This window comes from Mugil cephalus, chromosome 3 (genome assembly GCF_022458985.1).
Source record: "Mugil cephalus isolate CIBA_MC_2020 chromosome 3, CIBA_Mcephalus_1.1, whole genome shotgun sequence".
NCBI lineage: Eukaryota > Metazoa > Chordata > Actinopteri > Mugiliformes > Mugilidae > Mugil > Mugil cephalus.
Window position 1 is genome coordinate 28628995 of NC_061772.1, and position 22335 is coordinate 28651329.

A 22335-nucleotide genomic window follows, 5' to 3' on the forward strand; every position below is an offset into this window, starting at 1 on the left:
CATTATGAACCGGGGGAACGACAGAGCGACACGGTCCTAATTGGTGCTGCGTGTTACACTTTTACTATTCTACTCTACAGAAAGCATCATTTAAAGGAGACTGTTCAGCTGCACGGCGCCTAAATACACTATTTTATGTGTATTTTACATAGGAACTGAAACAAATGCAACATTTTTATCTGTCAAGAAAACAACAAATACTACGTTTGTGTATTTATGTGTAAAGTTGCTCATTTAACTCATGATTTGCGAAGTATTTTTCCAAACTTTTTCATCTGGTATTGAGTCTTACTCCACTAGAAAGTCTGACATTCATCAGCCTTCATGCTGGACTTCCTTAGCTCAACATTCACCTCATTAAAAAGGTCCGTCTCTTTGGAACAAATTGCCACCATCTTTTAAAAGCATCCTCTTCACTAATAATCTTCAAAGACCAAATGAAAACGTATTTGATCAATCAACACTTGTAATTGTTTGTTCCTTGCCAATGTAAACCTTATGCTGCTTTGATAAGTCTCTCCAGCACATTTCTTCTTTCTCATTCTGCACAACTCTCACTGTACTCGTAACATGTTTTAACAATAGATTAAAGAGAAGATTAAAGGTACGATGATAATAAATAACTTAAGTTGTGTGTTAAGCTTTTGTTTTCCTGAAATGAGATTAAACTTGAAAAGCTTTCATCTGATGCAGTTTTTAACAGTCGAGTCAGTGGCTTTGGTTAAAACAAAGAGAGTCAGCGTTTTAAGAATATAACTAAAGACATGTTTTAAGATGGAAATATGAACCTAGTGGAGTCTGATAAGTATTTCCTGAATTGAATCAAATTTACAATTTTCGAATGTTGTCGTTGGTTCCAGAGACGTGTGATTTTTCACATTGTTTCACCTCTAGTTCCACATCTTCCATGTGTCTTCGCTTTTGTTTCAACTCTTCTCCGGATTTAAAAAGCATGACAACATTTGGCTTTCAGGCCTGACGCTGATCTCAGAGTTGGATCTGCCTCCTACACTGACTAGTTTCATCACGCAAAATCTGTTTTGCAAGACGGCAGCGAGATTTCGAAACGAGACGATTCGTGTTTAAACACAAATCCACCTGAGCATTTTTATCAATCGATTCCAGATCCTCAAAACCGGATCTGAATCAGGAAATGGATTTCATTCTGGGGCGTGTTCAAACCAAGGCAGAAACACCAATAACAGGCACCAATAAACACATTAATCCCGCCCAAATGATTTCATTGGCTCAGCAGATCTTTGACAGGATTTAAAACCTGATTTTGTAAAGTGTCCTGAGACAATTTCTATTGTTGTTGACAAAATTGGATTAAATTAAATAATCTGTTCCTCACAAAAGTTAAAAAAAACTGATCTCACCTCAAGTATTTTGCACCTCACACTTGAGTACGCTGACTGTAACTGTACTCACTGTGTTATTTCCATTCCAGTGCGTTTTCACTTGTACACAGTGAAGACTGTGAGTTATTAATGAGCAATCAGAGAGGAGGTTTTAAACGTTCTCCCCAGATTTAGTTTTATTCTCTCTCCAGGCCTCTGTGCGTCTGCCACATGAAAGGTTTGATGACTAAGTTTGAATAATATATATTTCCTAGAATAACAGCCTTGGGGTGTTTGGATTAAACTGACATGTTTTCTTTGGAGGAAAAGTACTAATACGTGTAGTTTATTTTTATAGTATATGTCATGTTGCTAAGCAGATGCAGTTATTATAGAAGAAATAAAAAAAGTGAAAGCAGAGATGAGTCAAATGGACCGATGGAGATGAAACCTCTTTCAAGCTTGAATTAAGAGCGTGTAAAAATAAAAGGTGTCTGTTACTAAAAGGACTAAAATGTAAATGCCTTGTGTTCTCGGAGTGAGTGCGTGTCTCACCGTTTCGCTGTGGGGGGCCTCGACCCATGTGCTGGTTCATGCCAAACGGGTCCTGGGGGTTCGGGTTCATGGCGCTCGTATGCAGAGCGGAGTCTGAGTTGGTTCTGTGTGGGAGGAAGAGGAGGAGGAGGAGGAGGAGGAGGAAGATTATGCTAAGTAATTCCAGCAGCTTGGACAGAGGCAGAGGGTTGTCTGAGGGCTGGAAGGTCAGTGAATCATTCCCATTTCCTGCTCTGCCTCCACACAGGCTGCCTTCATCTGCAGGCTCACGCTGACCTTACACATCGACACCCTCACAGCCCTGGACCGCATGTTTATCATCCTCAAACAATCACCTCCTCACGCAAATTAAAACCATTATTACACTCAGACTAAAGCCCTTTTTTTTCTTGTGATATAAAAGGCCAAATTTAAACCCATAAACTGTTAAGGTTGAGGCTGGAACTGGTTCTACTCTGACATGTACATTCACACACTCACACATGGCCACGTTTCACTCAAACCCACACAAACTGCTGAGTCCTGTATCACTTCAGCAGCCCAGAGCTTTCTGCAGCGTTCTCCATTAAAGCCTCGGTCGCTTTCTTTCATGCGTCACTCGTGCTTTCCCCCCAGTTCGCTGCAGATAACTGCTGTAATCACGCTTACGTTTTCAGCAGTTTGATGCTTTTTAAGCTGTCGGGTTTGGTTTTGTGCTCTCAGTAATAGTGGATCCAATTATTTTTAGAAAAATGAAACAAATACGTCGGATTAGTCCCTAACGTTGCATCTTGAAACCTTTTACCTCGTATTTATGAAGGAAGCTGGTTTAAGTAGTGATTAGAAAACACATTAGACATTAAATAGAATGACGCACAGTTTCTATATGTTTTAATCTGTAGACTATAAATATATTTTGTATTTTTAAGGTTTATTTTTCATTTTGGTATCAACAGTTTAATTTGTGCATTTAATAGAAATCAGAAACAATTAGATTTTACATTTTATCCAAACTGCATTCAGACAAAAGAAGTTTCTTTTTAGGTTGTTTAATATTTATCTTGTTTTTGTTTTTTGGCACAAACGTGGCCAATATTTATTTAGATTTTGTGCAGCTCTGCCTATGTCCCGTCAACTCTGACTGGATGTGGACCAGATCAGGTATCGCTGCAGATTTTCCAAATCCATTTGATTTATTAAGAGATATTTCAGTTTGGAAACTCTTCGTCACAGCTGCAGTTGTGGATCTCGCTCACATGTGAACTAACCTATAATCTTGAGTCAATGCATTTTAATTTTGTTTTTTTTACTTATCCACAAAAAGTAGCACTGCTTTTTTATTTTTTTCCATCTATAACCCTGTGAACAGCAGAATAAAATCAGTCTGTGAATCAGTGTCGGCTCTTTCAAACGAAGATTGATTCGAATCAGAACAAACATAATTCTTTTTTTAAACCTTATCCTAACTTGGACAGACTTTAGACAACTTCAAACAATGAGAACATTTTCTAAAACATTTACACATCTTAAAAAAAAGGACGTAAAAAAGGCTGGAACTGAGAAAAACGTGTGAACAAGGAGCCTCGGTGTTAGACTGCAGAGGGGCCGTGAGTCCTAAAGCCGGGTTAGTAAGAGAAGAGGAATCATCTGATGTTTAGGAAATATCAAACATAAAAAGACGAGCGGGAAACTAGGAACTAAGGAGGAAAAAACGATTAATGAATCAACAGCAACAGTCGGTGGCTGAGACTTTAAGACCTGAAATCTCAGTGTTACAAACGAAAGGAAGAAAGAAAGGGATTAGTGAGATGTTCCAAATCCCTGGGAGATTTACAAAGAACAGAAACTACGATGTTATGTGGTCAAGAGAGACTTCGAAAAAAGACAAAGGGCAGAACTGTTGGCGTCTGTGAGCGAAGGATAAAGCGTTGACTGAGGGGGAAAATAGACGGGAGGGGGGTCAAGGGTCACCTGTTGAGTTGTGATATTAATCTAAACCCAGGGCGCTTTTCCTCAGTCCACGGCTGCTGTTCCCTTCAAAGACAGACAGAGGAAAGAGAAACGACAGAGACATTTACTGGGTGAAAGCAGAACCCCCAGACACCTGCCTTAAAAGTTCAAGAAGAGGAGAGAGGATCCGGTTAAAAAACCTTACATGATTGTTTTGGTGCATGTGTGGAAAGAAGAAGAAAGACCCTGGAAAAATACTCACACAGAGAACAATACTGATTTGAGTAAACTGGAAAAGGAAAATAAATTAAGAGCGGGGTGAAGACTGATGAGATGGAAAAACAAATAAATAAATAAATAACTAAAAACTAAGACGGGGAGCAGCGGGGAGGAGGAACGACTCGGAGCCAGGTTTATAAACCTGAGGCGGACGAGCCGCTCTGAGCTGTACAACACGAAGCAGCTTTCTGAAGAATGGCTGGCCACACAGAGCAACAATGTAAACAGCTCCATGTGAAGAGTCATTGTTGAGGCCTGAAACGATGGAGAGCCAACGGTGACTGAGTGGATTTCTTTCTGTGGAGTTCATCAAAAAAAAAAGAAAAAAAAAAAAGGGGGCCTCGGCTCTCGGCTCTGACTGAGGGTTTGTTTTCCTCCGAGCGCTTCGACTAGAAAATACAGCACTGTCCTGGTGCAGTTACTCATCGGAATATGTGGACTCTGGCCACTTCATTAGGTACAAGAGAGAAAAGTGTTCGACTGGATGGGATTTAAAGTGCGTTTAATCATCAATTGAAATGAGGTAGTTCAACACAACTACAAACTAGGGACGTCCCAGGTCTCACACCAAGTCCAGAGTCCAACATTTAAATGTCCTAAAGTTCCTCTCGATTCCTTCAGTCTCTCCTCGTCTTCTCCGAGAGTCGACTGGATTCAACCCAATAAACCTTTCTGTCAGAGTTAATGTGTGTTCTCTACTCCAACGCTGCCGTAAACAAATTAACTTCTACGAAAATGACTGAAGACTCACCTGAGGCAGCAAACTGCAGGACTGGAAATTAGCAGAATGTGAAACATGTTTAAAATGTACGACTGTTCGTACGCTTAAACGTTTTCATTTATGTTTTATGTCCTTTGTGGAGCCCTGGAAGATTAGCGGTCGCCAAGGCAGCAGCGAATGAGGATCCAACCAATAAACAAACCCTCGGTGGAAGGTTTTTCTCCTCGACGCCGTCTCTATGAAAGCTTTGCAGCGTTCAGTGTTTGTTGTTGTTGTTGTTTGGGTGCAGCCTTTGTTTGAGTGCGGATCAAGCTGGTAGTTCTGAACGATTATCTCCTACTACCACCTCAACAAACAGCCACTAAAACTTCTCCTTCTGGTGTTTTTAGCAGCTTTAACACCATGAAACCACCATTAAAATAGTAAAGAAAAGGACATTTTAACACCACAGTCTAATGGTTTTAGTTTATGAAAGACAAATGGAGATAACTTTAAAAATGCCAAGTTATTTGAAACTAACGCTGAACCTTAATGAATTAAAAGACTGAACAAGATATTTAATTTTTCTTTAAATCAAGATAAGCTGAGATACTGGAACATAAATAATGTCAGACATTCAGGCAGGTTTAACTGTTCAGTGAGAGCATCTAAACCACCTGACCTGGAGACACAACTCAAAGAGAAGATTTCTCATGCAGCGTAACCAGCAATTAACTCGATCAGCACAATGTTATTATTACTCACAGGAATGTTGGACAACAGGGCCGGCTGAACCGGCTCGGGCCCTGGCGGCAAAAAAAAAAAAAAAACTGAGCTGCGAGCCCTTATTGTACCATCCTTTTTTTTTTTTTTTTTTTTTTTACAAACTCTTCTTGTGAATCTGTAAACATTTCGTTACACAGAAGGCACAAAACAAACCACAACTGCCTTAAAAGAAACATTTGGATCCAGATCACCTGAACCCCAGACTTGCCGTCTAGTCAGCGAGCGAATCTTAAATAAATATGAGGGCAGCATGGCGGTGCCTGGGTTTCGCTGAATGTTTTCCGTTTGTGTTGCCTCACAGGCCGGGGTGATTGACAACGCAAAAGCTGCCAGTAGGAGTGAACGGTTTGCTCTGCGGCAGCCGATGTGACTGACCCAAGACCCATAACAATGCACCCATCAGCCACAACATTAAAACCACTGCCAGGAGACGTGAATAACATCGACCGCCTCGTGACAATTTAATGTTTCTTCTGGGAGGACGTTTGGACCTGGTAATCGTTTGTGTGGATGTTACTTAGACATGTAGCACCCACACAGACCAGACCAGACACTCCCAGCAGGACGCAGCCTGACACACACAGGCCCACACACACAGAAACAGCTTTAACGAACAGCACAAAGCGCCGATCTGAGCCTCCAAATCCACTAGAACCCAAAGTATCTGAGGGTTGATCCACAGAGGATCCTCCTCTGAACCTATTGGACCAAAAGGTGGAACATCCTGAAGCCAAACACTACAGAAAAACCTCGGAAGGCCCAAAAAAACTTTACAGATGCATATTACTAAACTAATTTGCAATAAATGAATCGACCAGAATCGTGCCAACGGGGATTAATATCAGCCTTTATGAGAATGAAAGCCTCTGGGTTTGCATCCCTTCTACGCACTGCGACAAACAAAGCACATGAACCGGGTATAAAGCACGACATAGATTAGTTGTAGCAACTCCAAGCGTCCAACAACACCTCTAACACATCTTTGTTTGCGTTAAACATTAAAAAGGCGTTAACCAGTCTGATTCTATACCTCTAATTGAGACCGTGGGAGTATATTTAGCCATTTACTGAGTCCACGGTGTAATTTCAGGCTTTTTTTTTATGACTTAAACTACAGGTCTTTTCCAGAAGAGCGCAGCAATCAGACCACCTAGATGGAGGATAAAAGCCCTGAAGAATAATCACACCACATCTCCCAAAGAGGCAGCGGCGGTGGAAAAATAAAGCTCTCTCTCTCTCTCCTCTGGAAGGCCTTATTCCTCGTCGCAGTCTCTCCGGGGAGCTCGGTCTGAGTTTTGATCCCGAGAGAGGCTGGTACAGGAACAGCAGGCCAAAGATGGGTGAAGAGAAGAGGAGGAGGGCGTGGGATTGGACCGAGGCTCTGACCCCGAAGCAGATGGTCTCCAAGGGGACACAGAGCTGCACTCAGGTCTGATGGCTCAGGACCCTCTTAGGAACCGGACCCCCGATAGGAGCTCGATTCCCAGAGACGAGTGTACATTAAAACTCTCGCCACTGCTAATTTCCAAACTTTGTGTAAACGATAGGACGGGACAGATGGTGGCTATCAAAAGTCCTGGCCCGCTCTCTTCAGATGGACCAAGTTAGGAAATCACCACTTTTTTTTTTTTTCTTTAAGAAAAAAAAAAAAAAAAAGCCTCCAAAATCCAGAGAGATGATAAAATCTTTTGGCCAGACTGATGTTCGTGGAGCGGTTAAAGGCTATGTGAACAGCTCTGTTCCCCTGCATTTCTGTCATGCCTGGCGATCCCTTAGCAGTGGCCGACTGCCTCCGAGTTTTACTGTAACGGAGCCTGAAAAGCTCGACATCCGTCGTCTTCGCGTAAAATGAAAACATGTGTCTGAACTATCCTCGTGTGGCAAACAGAGAAAACTAAACCAGATCCGTGTTTGGTGCATCCTATCGTTTCTCAGGCTGTTCCAGGCATCATCTTATCCCCCCCGACTGACTGGAAGATCAGGGCTCTCTGGGGTCAGACTCTCTCTTGCAGGTCTTGTTGCTCTTCTCGTCGCTGGACATTGTTATTTCTGAATTAGGGAATGAGCAAACACCACCCAGTGCTGCAAGATGGATACAAATCTAAACATCTCAAGTGCCTAAACCTTTAAGACGTGGCTGCGCTGGAAAAGCAACGGCAGCTGAAACCCGAATAAATGGTGCATTTTTAAGACGCGCACACGTCTCTTTGTTCACTCGCTGCCCTCGTCCAATGTGAGCAAACTTACATAGGTTTGCTCCCTGAAAACACACAAGAGGCTGTGTTTAAACACAAATATGGGTGGACTGTTGTGGCAGCCTAAGCAGTGAAACGGTTAAAAGGCTCCGTGGCTCAGCTCCACAACTGACTAGCGGTAATGGAGTGCAGATGTAGCTGGCGTTGTAAACACTTACCGCCCCACTCTCCCCTGAGATGGACGAGCAGGGAATCTGCTTCTCACAAGAGCCTAAGACCATTTTCCAGGGTCGGTTAATAACTTCAGCCGCCGATCTGATCTCTGGTTAAGAGGAGAACGGCTTTAAAACGCTACAGAATATTAACAATAGACTCTTATGAAAGTTCCTTCAATGAGGCGTCCCAGCAGACTACTGGAGGAAGTAGCTTCCCGAAGCTGGCAAGACATCAGGCCAGACAGATTTCCCACTTCCCCTCCAACAGCGTGTTTGTGTTTAAGCTACAAGTTCCGTCTGCAGCCCGAGAGCAGAGACACAACACTGGATTGTGCAAAAGCAACCTCGCATACCGTTCATTTGCCTTTTTTCCCCCCCACATGCGCAGCAAGACGAGACGAGGACGCTCCTGCAAAATATTGTGATTGTGACATTAATCGTGCTACTAATTTGTGAGAACGCAAAGTTGCAATGGAGCCGTCCGTGTAAAAAACGCTGAGTGGGCTTCAGGAGGCGAAGACGGAGCTGCGTGCGTCTGATAAGTGGTGTGATTCACACCGTGTTTCTTCACCAATTAATTTTCCTCCGTGATTATGAAAGGTTATGAAATTTCATCGAATTTCCTGCGAAGCGCGACAACTCTACACGAACATGCTGACTGCATCTCAACTTACACCTCGATTAAGAAAAGTTCTGAAACGAAGAAAAAACTTTTTACAAGTTTTTAAAAGTAATCATCTGTAAATCTTGTAGAGCGACATTTTAGGAGGGTTATTCATCCATTTTACGCCAAAGCACAGCGGCCTGTTAGAAACCCCGACAAGCTGGGAGCACTCACGTTTGCTTTCACCGAACCTTTAGAAAAAAAAAAAGATGCAGCTTAATATTTTTTAAAAGTGACTGCGTAACATTAACCTTTAATAAATCATCAGCGCTAAAGCCAAAGGGACAATTATTAATCAAAACTTGTGTAAAATTCTGCGGTCGTAAGAAGAAAGGCGGTCTGTTGGAACATTACAGCACTAATGAATAATGAATATAAAGAAGCGAAATGGGCCAAAATCCACCACTGGGAGGGAAATTGATCTGTGCTGCACACTGTGACAACAATCTGCTGCAGGTGGGAGCAGGAGGCTAGATTTGGCTTGCAGAGACAACTCGCTGCACACCATAAACATTTACAGGCCCGGTGGTTGGAAATGGTTGAGCTGACGGAACGATAGAAGAGAATGAAGAACAAAAGCAACATGAAGATATTATTGGCACGACTTCATTAGAGGAATATATCTGCTGTAACAATAAAATAACATATGTGCAAGAATCGTGCGTCTAGAGAGAACATGTGCGCTCAATTGACAGAACCATTAATTACACTAGTGAAAACAAATACAAGTGAACAGTCCTGCACCAAAACCACTTCCCTTCACGACTGTTATTGTTTTAAAAACATTAGAAAGGTGGTAATTTAGGTGGAGGATGAGAGAATGTAGCAATCGCAAAATACTTAGATCTAAATTTTAAATACGAGCTTCATCCTGTATCGTCCAGGAGAAATGTTGCTGCAGTCTGGTTTTGCTTGACAGATCTTGCCTTCAAAAACATGACAGGAGCTGCTAACGCAAGAGCATCATCAGACCTCGATGCTGATTGGATTTAAAACGTATCAACAGAGCAGAGAGCCGCACAACAGCGAAGACTTATGAAAGATTACAGACCAGAGGTAAAATATCGTGGAAGTAGCACAAATCTCTGGAACCAATGACAGCATTAGTTTTATTTTTAAGTTAAAATAAAATGAATTGATACTGAATCAATGTAAACTGGGACCTAGAAATCAGTAGTGATAACAAGCTCCGCTGTTACACTGGATTGGATTGAAAACATTTCAGTTATTTAGTGCAGTCCTCTAAATTGACAGGGGCTGTCAAGATATTAGAACAATACAATTCAATCGTACTACAAACCAAAGCCACCAAAATGAAAAGCTGAATGGAGGGATCCTCTATTATTAATGCTGAAACCCACAATTCAAGATTTAACGCACGACTCAATCAAGCTTTAGAAATCTGACTTTCTGAACATGGTCCTTGTCCCCGTTAACATGCAACGGAGAAAATCCGATAACTGACGGGAACATGTCCTCCTCCTCCACACTAGGTGGCGATATACGTCTTGTCAGCAGGTTAATACAGTCTCCTTTCTGGTTGACCTATTACGTCATATAATAAACAACTGGAAATGTTCCTGTGTCAGTTCAACTTTTTAATCTTGTACGTAATGTGTGCGCTGCTTATGGTGCAGGTAAGATGGCGCTAACCCTCAGGTGGCTCTTCTACTGGCTCTGTTTACCTTCTTCTTCTTCTGAAACCAGCTTTCTTGGATGTTTTTGTTTCAGGGTCATACACCAGCGTAGCTGTTGTGGAGCCTGCACACACGCGTTGTCCAGTTAAAGTCTGATTAAGGCGTATACATGCCAGAGAAATCGATTTCCAGTCTCATTATCTGGGTGTCGTAGTTGGATAAGAACTTACACGCGCTTAAATTGTCCAGTTAGAGTTGGATTAAGGCAATATTTTTAATTTTTTTGTGTGTTTTACTAGAATGTTATTGGTGAGTGAGTGCACATAACAAATCGGGTTGAAGCTACAGAAAGAAAACAGAAAGCATACGAACTGTTAAGTTTACAAGCTAAACCTGAAGGTGACTTGTTGACAGGAGCTGTCATCAAATCCAACTTGCTTTTATATTTAAATGACAGGACGCTCAACCAACCATTGAGAAAAACAAAGCATTGCCGCTTGAATCGAACGGATATAAAAAAAAAAAAAAATTAAAAGTGTGCTCGCAGCTCTTTGTGCCACATGGCTCTCGGAGAAACACACCCACTCGCCTGCTCCGTGTGGACGTTTTGTCAGCCAACCTGTTTTGTGCTGTCAACAATGACGAGAGGGCGTGGGCCCTATTCGCTTTACACAGTACGAGCTGTTTTAGTGCGCTCGGCGTCGAGCGAGCTTGGCCCATGTCTGTCGCTGCCGTGGAAGAAGAAGACGAGGCAGGGTTGATTGGCAGCCGGCCAACGCGGCACACACACACAAAAAAAAAACAGAAAACACAAGAGTGGAGACAGAGAAAGACTGAAAGAGAGAGGGAGAGAGAGCGGGGAGGAGCTTGGCTGAGCTTTTTATCACAGGCCCATAATTCAGCCCCTTGTAAACACAGAGGGAAAGCTGTCCACCAATACACTGACTGCTCGACGTGGGCACAATCAGAGCTGGAAAAGGAGATGTTGTAGCTCGATATATCGAGGAGCCTCTAGTCCCGGCTTCGTTTCCCAGCAGAGATACCCAGAGATTGAATTTCCGGCTAAGTTGAGATTCTGCACCACGGGGCAATGACGGCATAAAATCTCTTAACAGTGGGACGGCTGCTGTTGGGCATGACCTTTAAAAAACAAAAGGCTATGTGTCAAACACCTTTAGTCAGAAGCAGCATTCCCAGGGCCAAACACAGCATTCTCACACTTGGAATATTTGTGCGTAAACAATCGAGGCCGGCGGCGACACCAGTCGCCCTGTCTCAGCTCTTCCCTCGGACGTCCTCCGATTAATCACCTCCATGATATATATCCAACATCTGAACAAAAACCTCGCACACAGAGATGTTTTAATGCCAAATATCGAAGAAGAACCAGTGTCCGCTGTGTGGAAGGACTTGGAAAATGAATCTGGCAGGAATTTGCAGATTGTGCAATGAGGTTTGGTGAAGTGGTAGCAGGAGATCGTTTAACGCTACCAACTTGATTCAACACATACACTCAGGCTAAAGGCTGCACCCAGCGTTACGGCAGCGCTGGAGGACCAGAGCATTTCTGGAGCCGAGAACACCCCCTCTCCACACTACATTAACTCTGACTGAAAGATTTATCGGGCTGAATGCAGTCGACTCCGGGAGAAGACAAGGAAAAGACTTCAGGATTCTACAGGAGGAGAAACTTTGTTAATTTAAGATCACATCAGGCGAAACTCAATATTAAAAAGTTTGGCGTGAGACCGGGGGACAAAAGAACTTGATGAGGACACGCTAACTTGTAGAGACTAGCGTCTGTTAACACAAAAAAAAAAACCTACAAGACAAGTTGCCCTTGTTTCCACTTTGTTTTCTCTGGATACATCTCTTGATTTGTTTACGTGAAGGCGGCGGGGCTGAATTAGAAACAACATACCGACGAGGTTTGATACAGGAAACACGGCAGCGGGAGGAAACAGTTCCCGCTGTACAAAAACGATCCGGTTAGAGAAAAGAGGAGACGACCGGAGCGCTACTCACCTTCTCCAGTTGTTGTCCGGAGGTGGGGACAGGTACACGGCTCCGTACGGAGAGCTCTCCATGTAAGGCTCAGTTAAGGGAAGCGTTGGCACGAATACAGAAACACACGTAAACACAGAATAAAACAGGATCACACGGGAAAACATATGCAAATTTTTTCTGCAGAAATCGACGGTGAAAACTTGAGTTCGGCACAGAAAAGAAAAAGCATTTCAATCAAAGCCCCCCGTGCGGAGACAGACAACCGTAAACAATAGAAATGTCTTTCTCAAAGGCTCAATGAAACAATGACAGCATTATTTGATTTACTACTGGATGCTGACGCAGAGTTCCTGGCATTGTCTGTCGAAGGGCAGGGGGGCCGTTTTGTCTTGCAGACAGTTTCTCTTTTAGTGTTTGCCAGTCCAGCTCGTCTGCTGTGGAAACGGTAGCCCCCCCTCCCTTACCGCCCCCCCGTCACTTTGGACGTGTGTTAAAACAAATTGAAGCAGAATCACGCGAGGCCAATCGCTGCTGCTCCATAAAGCTCCCATCGGTCCGGGCCTCGGGCGCTACTACTATTATCAACAGCCGGGTAGATTTACAGACACTAGAGGCCCCGTTTGTCACCCGCTCGCACGGAACGTGGGAGAAGTCGCTTTTAAAAAAAACGTACACAAACAAAGTGGGAAGGACACTATTTGTCGTTTTTTCCAGACACATAAAGAAGAAGAGGCGGCAAAACGCAGTCAAACTGGATTAACACCTTCAACAGCTACACCGGTACGAGTCAAGCCCAATACTGTACGTGACACAGTTATGCTGTATTATTTCCTCCGGCTCATCACAGCCACAGACCACGTTTTAATTTTCAAAATAAAAGGGCTGCTCTGCTCCTCCTCAGCACCAACATTTCACCAACATTTCACCACTATCCACAGCAGATGCTGCTCTCGTTTAAATCCGCCACGCGCCACCGACTCCCTGTTGCTTTATAGAAGGTAAATTAGCCACCTGACGAGAAGCCTGCTTCTCCTGGGAGAAACATTAGCTCAGTTTATTTTCATTCTGCAGCTTGGTCGCGTTTCCTGCTTCTTGTTTGAGCAACAACAGTCAAATGAGGCTGAAAGTCAACTCTCAACTGTGCATTGAGTGGCTTCATTAAAATAAGTCAGAGGACACTGACATTCTTGCTAAACTTCGGTCTTAAATTCTCAGACGTAGCTAATTAGCTGGTCTGTAAAAGAAAAATAAAATGACGAGCCAGGCTACAGACGTTAGGCGAATCAATTGTATGATGTGGATATTTTAGGTGGTGGCAGTAAATATGCTAATGATTTAAAGCTTCAAGCTATAAACCACAGACATATTTGTGAAAATAATTAATTTGTTAGCTGGTTATATATTTTGTTAAAAACATTCCAACTCAAAGTGTTTTTTAAATTATTATTAGAGTCAACGTATAGCATTTTTTTATTTGATTATTTTTTTAATTATTTTTTAATATATTTAAATATTTTTGTGCTCTTTTTTTGTTTTAATACATTTTTTGTACTAGTTTGGTGAGAAGATAAAGGGAGAAAAAAGTTGCATGTGTTAGTGACTTGGCTGTTTGATCTGTGATTTCGCAAACTAAACCTAATAAATAAATTTATTAAAAAAAAATAGCTTGGAGGCAGGTATTTCTTTTTTGAAAGCAATGCAAAACCTGTGGATTAAAAAAAAAATAAAAATCTACACTGGATAAATAAATCCATTACGCTAATTCTGTATATATTTTGATAACGTTTTCTATTTTATTTTACTAGATTATGCTTTTTTTTATTATTTTATTTTAATCTAATCTTATTTTATTTTATCTTCCTTTTTACTTGCGGTGTTTGAAAGTTTTTCTTTAATGTGTAACTAAGCTTCTGTGACCCAGTCATTTCCCTTGTGGATCATTAAAGTCACATCATGTACAAATAAATCACAATAAGTTAATTTGTGTTTTCATGAAACTGAGAGATGATTTGTAGAAAAATGTGAACACACTCAAAACTAATGCAGCAAACACAAATATTACTTAGAAATTCATAGTAGATTAACATAAGTTTCTGTATGTGACCGAGAACCTGTTGCTGTTGTTGAGTCAACTCAGTCCAAGAACATCATCGTCTTTTACCAGTGACTCTTTTTTAACCAAGGTCTGCACATTTAAGACCAATTAATGATTTTGTCCCATCATTCAAACACAACTGCACAAACTGCTTTGACACTAAGAAGAGTAGATCCTCACGTATCACAGCACATATTCTCAGTACAGGGAACATTTTAAGACGAACCACAGACTCGCTTATGCCACCTCAAATCTATTTCAATTACACTCAAGTAGGAAACTCTTTGAAAGCTCTACACTGACTGAACAATCCCCTTCAATCGCACAGTCAGGCCAACGTACGAAAAAACCAAGCATCTGCTATGGAAGCTTAAGTCTTCAGATGTGAGGTCATGCTGAACCGACGCTGAAAGGGGGAAACTAATTTGGACTTGTTTTTGGATGCATTCCCTCGACGAGCATGAAATCCTAGAGAGCATCTTTTCTGACTGTTCCCCAGAGAAATCTGCGCTGGGAGGACATCACACGCTGGGACGCAGGACAAACTCCTCCCCGGCGATCACACACACACACAATAGTAACAGGTCAGTGAATCATCTCTGTCCCAAGGCGGAGACACACAAAACAAAACAGACAGAAAATGTCGTGCGTGAATCCAGATCAAGAAAAAACCTCCATCTACACAAGCCTCTTTTGTTTTGTGTTTTTTTAAGAAGGCATTCATTCTTTTTAAATCATTCTGGCCCATAACTCAAACACTGGATAATAGACTCTCTTGCCAGTTCATTAGGTACAGCAGTGAACACAAACGCACCAAATCTGAGCCTCATGGAGGGTCTGGTGATGAGGATTTGTGTAAAATACCCAACAGAGCCTTTGATTTACCTGCGTTTTCACTCTGGAAGCTGCGGTTTCTCGTACTGTTTTGTGCCGACACATGTTCCTAATGTTTTGATAACACCATTTTAGTCAGCGGCCTAGACTAAATAAAAGAAATACTTTTAATTTAATCCAGCTCAAAAGCACCACCACAGACTAAATACCTCAAAACGATCTCCCGTGAGGCTTTGAGAAGCTACTAATGCTGTCCCTCCAAAAACAGACGTGACTCATCAGAGGATGGACATGTGAGGTCGTCCAGTGGTGTCTGGTAACACAGCGCTGTTAGTGGGAGGGGCCTCGGTGGATCATCCCACAGATACTCGATCGGTTTGTTCTGTTCTTCGTGTTTTTTTAGTCGTTTCTAAAGCGTTTGTGTGTGTGTGTCTGTGTCAGGCTGCATCCTAATGGGTGTCATTACTATGGGGGTGGGGGGGGGTTCCCACATCTCAGTAACCAGCTGAACATTGAATTGTTTTAAATCTCAGTGAGTTTCGCCTGGTTAAATAAAGTATATATATGTGTGTGTGTGTGTGTAAGCTGGTCAGTGTTATTTAATACTGTCAGTGGTTTTAATGTATTGGCTGATCGGTGTACATCAGAACGCATTATTTTTCACCACCTTAATGCGCCGAGAGTGCGACAGGCTGCAGGGATGGATAAAAAACAAACCTCATGCATGTAATTGCCGACTGGTGACAACATCCGTGGCAGAAGTTTATACACAGCAACACACAATGTGACGCATAAAATCTGACAAATATTATGACTAATATTTTTAAAACGTGTAACCAAAGAGATGTTTCAGCTTCTGCCCACTCCGACTCAAGAGAAAATGGAAATTATGAACGGAGGGGCTAAGAATTAAAGTGCAAACACTAAGTGCTGTCCCTCGGTCTGTGCACAACGATTAGACTCTCCTGGAGCTTCAGCATGATGTCGCACACACACATATAGACACTTGCGGTAGAATCTGAAACTGTCAATGCCCATTAGACGCAAACAAAGTGCACTGTCTCTGCGTCACATTTCAAATTAGCATAATGACTAACTCTGCTCCTGCGGCTGCAAAAAACAGCTGCCTACACTGGTGTCGTCACATTTGAAGCCCCACACTAAACACAAACCACCGTAAAAAAGACAAACAAACAAAAAAATAAATAAAAAACAACGAGGACCAACCACCTGGAAGCCACAATGCCCACTTCCACACACATCAGGGTGACGACAACAACAACGTCTGAATCACAGGTGGATGTGCTCGTGGGACCTCCTGCTGTAAAGAGGTTCACGCTCCAAAGGATATTTGCCTGCCGTGCTTGTCGATGGGGCGACGATGGGGGGAGTTGATGCGGTTCCGGTCCCTGTGGACCCTCTCGACCAGCCCGTGATGGCGCGTCCCTCTGACCGAGTCCAACCCCGAAGGGAAACCACCCTGTGAAAAGAGACGGGGAGGGGCTGTTCACGTCTGACATTTAACATTTAGCAGTTTATAGAAAGTAGTCAGGGAATGAAGAAGAAGAAGGGAATGATGTAGAAGAAGAAGAAGAAGAAGAAGAAGAAGAAGAAGAAGAAGAAGAAGAAGAAGAAGAAGGGAATGATGTAGAAGAAGAAGAAGAAGGGAATGATGTAGAAGAAGAAGAAGAAGAAGGGAATGATGTAGAAGAAGAAGAAGAAGAAGAAGAAGAAGAAGGGAATGATGTAGAAGAAGAAGAAGAAGAAGAAGAAGAAGAAGGGAATGATGTAGAAGAAGAAGAAGAAGAAGGGAATGATGTAGAAGAAGAAGAAGAAGAAGAAGAAGGGAATGATGTAGAAGAAGAAGAAGAAGAAGAAGAAGAAGAAGGGAATGATGTAGAAGAAGAAGAAGAAGAAGAAGGGAATGATGTAGAAGAAGAAGAAGAAGAAGGGAATTATGTAGAAGAAGAAGAAGAAGAAGAAGAAGAAGAAGAAGAAGGGAATTATGTAGAAGAAGAAGAAGAAGAAGAAGGGAATGATGTAGAAGAAGAAGAAGAAGAAGAAGAAGAAGAAGAAGAAGGGAATGATGTAGAAGAAGAAGAAGAAGGGAATGATGTAGAAGAAGAAGAAGAAGAAGAAGAAGAAGAAGAAGGGAATGATGTAGAAGAAGAAGAAGAAGAAGGGAATGATGTAGAAGAAGAAGAAGAAGAAGAAGAAGAAGAAGAAGAAGGGAATGATGTAGAAGAAGAAGAAGAAGAAGAAGAAGAAGGGAATGATGTAGAAGAAGAAGAAGAAGAAGAAGAAGAAGGGAATGATGTAGAAGAAGAAGAAGAAGAAGAAGAAGAAGGGAATGATGTAGAAGAAGAAGAAGAAGAAGAAGGGAATGATGTAGAAGAAGAAGAAGAAGGGAATGATGTAGAAGAAGAAGAAGAAGAAGAAGAAGAAGAAGAAGAAGAAGGGAATGATGTAGAAGAAGAAGAAGAAGAAGAAGAAGAAGAAGGGAATGATGTAGAAGAAGAAGAAGAAGAAGAAGAAGAAGGGAATGATGTAGAAGAAGAAGAAGAAGAAGAAGAAGAAGAAGGAATGATGTAGAAGAAGAAGAAGAAGAAGAAGAATGATGTAGAAGAAGAAGAAGAAGAAGAAGAAGAAGGGAATGATGTAGAAGAAGAAGAAGAAGAAGAAGAAGAAGGGAATGATGTAGAAGAAGAAGAAGAAGAAGAAGAAGAAGGGAATGATGTAGAAGAAGAAGAAGAAGAAGAAGAAGAAGAAGAAGAAGAAGAAGGGAATGATGTAGAAGAAGAAGAAGAAGAAGAAGAAGAAGGGAATGATGTAGAAGAAGAAGAAGAAGAAGAAGAAGGGAATGATGTAGAAGAAGAAGAAGAAGAAGAGAATGATATAGAGAAGAAGAAGAAGAAGAAGAAGAAGGGAATGATGTAGAAGAAGAAGAAGAAGAAGAAGGAATGATTAGAAGAAGAAGAAGAGAAGAGTAGAAGAAGAAAGGAATGATTAGAAGAAGAAGAAGAAGAGAAGGGAATGATGTAGAAGAAGAAGAAGAAGAAGAAGAGAAGAAGAAGAGAAGAAGAAGAAGAAGGGAATGATGTAGAAGAAGAAGAAGAAGAAGAAGAAGAAGAAGAAAGAGAAGAAGAAGGGAATGATGTAGAAGAAGAAGAAAAAACAATGATGTGAAAGATAGTGATGACTAATTTTATTATGTTGGTAATATTACAGGCACAAAGATGTAAAGGTCTAATTATTTATTGTTGTACCGAATTCGTTAGTGGGAATTTTTTCATATTTATTTCATATTTACCACTATTCATCCCGACTCTTTCTGCAGCAGTTCTACCATTGCACATAATATGCTGCTCTTGCCCACCCACCTTTGTGTATTTCTTCTCTTGCTCTTTAATTTCATGTGCCGCTCTTCGCCCTCTTAATTTGCCCCTTAGGGATAAATAAAGTTTTTTTTTCTGATTCTCATAATTAAACATTAGTGATGTCCTGATCTCTTAACAGAGGGTTTCTGCAGGTTTTTAAGAACATTATGGGTTAAATTTAAGACCTACACGAAGCACGAAAAACAAGGAAAATCAGAGACTCGGAACTACTTTCAAAATAACAAAATGAGGGGGTCATACTGCAAATGAAGCGGTAATAAATGGACATAATTACTAAATGTAATGTAAAATGTGCTACAATGCAAAATGTGCTTGTATTTAAGACTTTTAAGGCCTTAAATTGCGATTATCAAATTGTAGACTCTGCAGAAACACTGCAATTTTGAGCAACGGCCAAACTGAGTCCTGATCCGATCTTAAATCAACAAAATTCATCCAGGCTTTCTTCTCGTGATTTATTCTCCTAAATCACAAGTGCACTGATTAGTAGTAGTAGTACTACTACTACTACTGCTACTGCTACTGCACTACTGGATTAATAGGGGTGGGAATTGGTAATGACTTCATGATACGATACGTATCACGATACTTCAGTCACGATACATTATTGTGATATTGTGATATGTTGCAATATTCTACATAGTTCACTGAGAAATTTTAAATGCAGCTTAAAATACAAATTGTGTATATGTTCATCTAATGACAGTGATAATTCATTGGAAAAATTGAGTCAAAAATCACTATTAATCCAAATGATCCACTTCCAATTTACTGCACTTACACAGAAAAAGTGTTGGTGAGTGGGTGTGGAAGTCTTTTCTTTTAAGACATTCAAAATCGATGTTGTATCATAATCGTGAAAATCAGAAGTTGTCATCTTTCCTACATTTTAATCTGATTGATCACAGTTATTGACGTTCATACACTATTTAGATTTATCTGGTTGTTGTTAAACCAGATTTTAAATGTGACTCTTTCTGTCTTTCTGTTCCTGTAGGAGGCAGAATGAGCTTCTTCAGAGACAAAGCTTGTTATATTACGTTATAAAATAATAAACCCAGCGTGTCCCCAAACATTACATGAAGATTATATCAACATAAGTGTGTGTGTGTCCAATCTGCATCAGAAATCGAGTTTCACTTTCATTCTAAACGCCGATACTTTATCGACCAAGAGGCTGAGGCTGATTTCAAACTCGCTGCTAATACAGTTAAAGAGCTGATGTTACAAACTGCGTGTTGGGGATTTTAAATACGATTTCAATGAACTCCTACAGTAGGTGCTCTGCATTCACTCAGTCAAATTAGGGCTATCAAATAATTATCGTGGAGTGGAATCTAGTTTGTGGAGCTCCCGGAGGAGAGGGTGAATGGACGGTAAGCGATGGGTTCTCCTGCAGCGAGGGGATTGAATTCTGGACGGGAGCACAGTGTTGCAATGACTGCTCGCCCTCAATAGGCCTATTCTTTGAGGTAACAGGGGCACCTTTACCTTTACCACACAGCCCTCCTTGGAGAGCTGACACAGATACAGAGTCCAGTGTGACAGAGGAAGCCCTGTTAGATCACATATAGCAGCGAAACTGCTTTAAAACTACTGCCGCTTTGATATTTTATTCCCTCTTATTTCCAGTCTGCAGAAACTCATCTGAATTATTTAACACTCAGGAGACTCTTGTTTGCACATCTGAAGGTCCAGAACACACTGGTTTTGCTGGAAACTAGCGAGACGCAATTATCCTTGAAAACCTCCCCTCAACGAGAACAAGGCCTTGAATTTGGTAGATTGTGATCTCAGGGTCAGCGGTTTCAAAGAAAACATCCAGTTTGTGGTTTTACATCGAGCATCCTCCTGTTAAAATGAAGGTATCGGAGGAGATTCACACTGAATAGCACACTGGCTGCTGCATCTTAAGAATGATGTTAGGACTGTAAGAAAATAAATTGATGTATAAGAACAGAAGTGACAGTTTGTTAGAAAAACTTGGGGCATTTTCAAGTGCAAGTATTTTGGCTAATCATTAGGGATTAGTCCTGATTGGGGCCATTTTTAAAATCATGGGATTTGTATCTGGCTTCAGTCAAGGATGATCTGCACTTATTTATTTTCAGATCTGCCATAAACCAAAACCACGTCCCTTTAACATCAAAATGTCTCCTTCCTCTACTGTTTTAATGTGGTCGGCCGGTGTCAAAGCTGCCAAAAATCAAAAAAGAGAAAAAGAACTTATTTACTTCTCTTCCTTCAGCAGCAGTTTGGCAAAAAAAAACATAAAACTAAGAAAAATAATAATATATGTCGAGTCCATTCAGACAAAGGCTGCAGCGTTAATGTTTATACCAGCGTTGGATGAGCAGAACATCTCTGGGGATACACTATATTTTGACAGAAAGATTTACTGTGTTGTTGCATCTGATAAGTCTTTTTCATTTGGGTTTTCTACTCTTACAGGGACTTGTGCACCTCGAACGTGCAGCTCTTTTATATTTAAGAAACCCACCCCCCCAAAAAAACAATAAAAATGACTAAAAAAAGATTAAAAACAAAATACATTTGACAGTTTACTGACGTCCCGGACAGATATTACGCCTTCTCCTGATTAAAAACTAAGTCCTATAGAGGGAAAATGTGGATTATCAGATCAACTTAAGGTCAACTGGACTCAACAATGATCCATACGAACTGATGTGGATTTGGAAAAGTGGATTAGCCTCAGTTTCAGGTAGTTTAAGTTAGTTTTAAGTCATTTCAGTTCTGATAAATGTAGCTAAACAAAAGATGCTAACGCTAAGAGCTTTACTGAGAAGTAACGTTAGACATAAAATACTGTAGCGTTAAAAGGATGATGAGCAGTGATCACAAATATTCAGTTTATCATTATTTATTGAAATAGTTACTGTCGGCTGTAACGACACCGCAACAACAACATCCACAACTTTATCTGACAGCCTCCAGGACGTAACTTAAGGTTTGACTTCATCAATAAATACAGCATAAATTAATATTAGCTGACACTATTTGGTTTCTGTGTCTGGATTCCAGTTGTTTCTTCTAATGCAGTGAAACATTTACTTCTCTGTTCTTTGGCTGATATCTGTTAAAATTTGTTTCCAAATCTGCTGGTTCAATAAATCGCTATTTGTTAATTTTACAATTTAGATGCTATTAAAGGCTCTGATTCAAACTAATGCTGCTAATCTCCATGTTCAACTCTCACTTTCTGCCGCTCAGTAACCATGGAGACGTCGCATCCAAACTAGTCGTGAATTTGGAAGAGAACAGGAAGTAGGTGACATCTAAGGCTCAGAAAGCTGATGAAAAAAATAAAATAAATGAATGTAATTTTTGTGTTTCCTACCTGAAACTCATTGCTGGCGTTGCCGATTTGATTGACGTTGGGCAGCGAGCCGCCGTAGTACTGCGGCCGCGACTGAGACAGACGAAGCTGCTGGATCTTCTGGAACTGCACCTGTCAGTCAAAGACGAGGGAAAAAGAAAAACAAACACGCGACCGTCAGAGCGAAAGGAATTCAGGTCATGTCGTCTTTTTACGCGTCAAGGAAATGTATCGTCTGGATGAAAAATGACCGCGTGCCGTCTGGGGCTGATACAGTATCGCTTCCCTGAACTGATCTGATTTCAGTTTCAAACTATTTTACTTAATTATTAAAGATTAGTGTATGTCTAATATGTTCCCCCGA

At 41.2% G+C, this 22335-nt stretch overlaps 1 protein-coding gene across 3 annotated transcripts in view; it reads right to left on the reverse strand.

Annotated features, from left to right (window-relative positions):
* The window catches only part of crtc3 (CREB regulated transcription coactivator 3), a 45165-nt gene that overhangs the window by 16833 nt on the left and 5997 nt on the right, over positions 1 to 22335 (reverse strand). For 2 of the 3 annotated variants that reach the window (XM_047580761.1, XM_047580759.1), the window contains exons 2-6: positions 21993 to 22103; positions 16588 to 16716; positions 12326 to 12387; positions 3846 to 3908; positions 1896 to 1999 (exon numbers count right to left, since the gene is read on the reverse strand). In XM_047580761.1, coding sequence (XP_047436717.1) covers positions 1896 to 1999; positions 3846 to 3908; positions 12326 to 12387; positions 16588 to 16716; positions 21993 to 22103 — 469 coding nt within the window. The remainder of the gene's footprint in view (positions 1 to 1895; positions 2000 to 3845; positions 3909 to 12325; positions 12388 to 16587; positions 16717 to 21992; positions 22104 to 22335) is intronic. The other variant, XM_047580760.1, reaches the window with a different exon arrangement.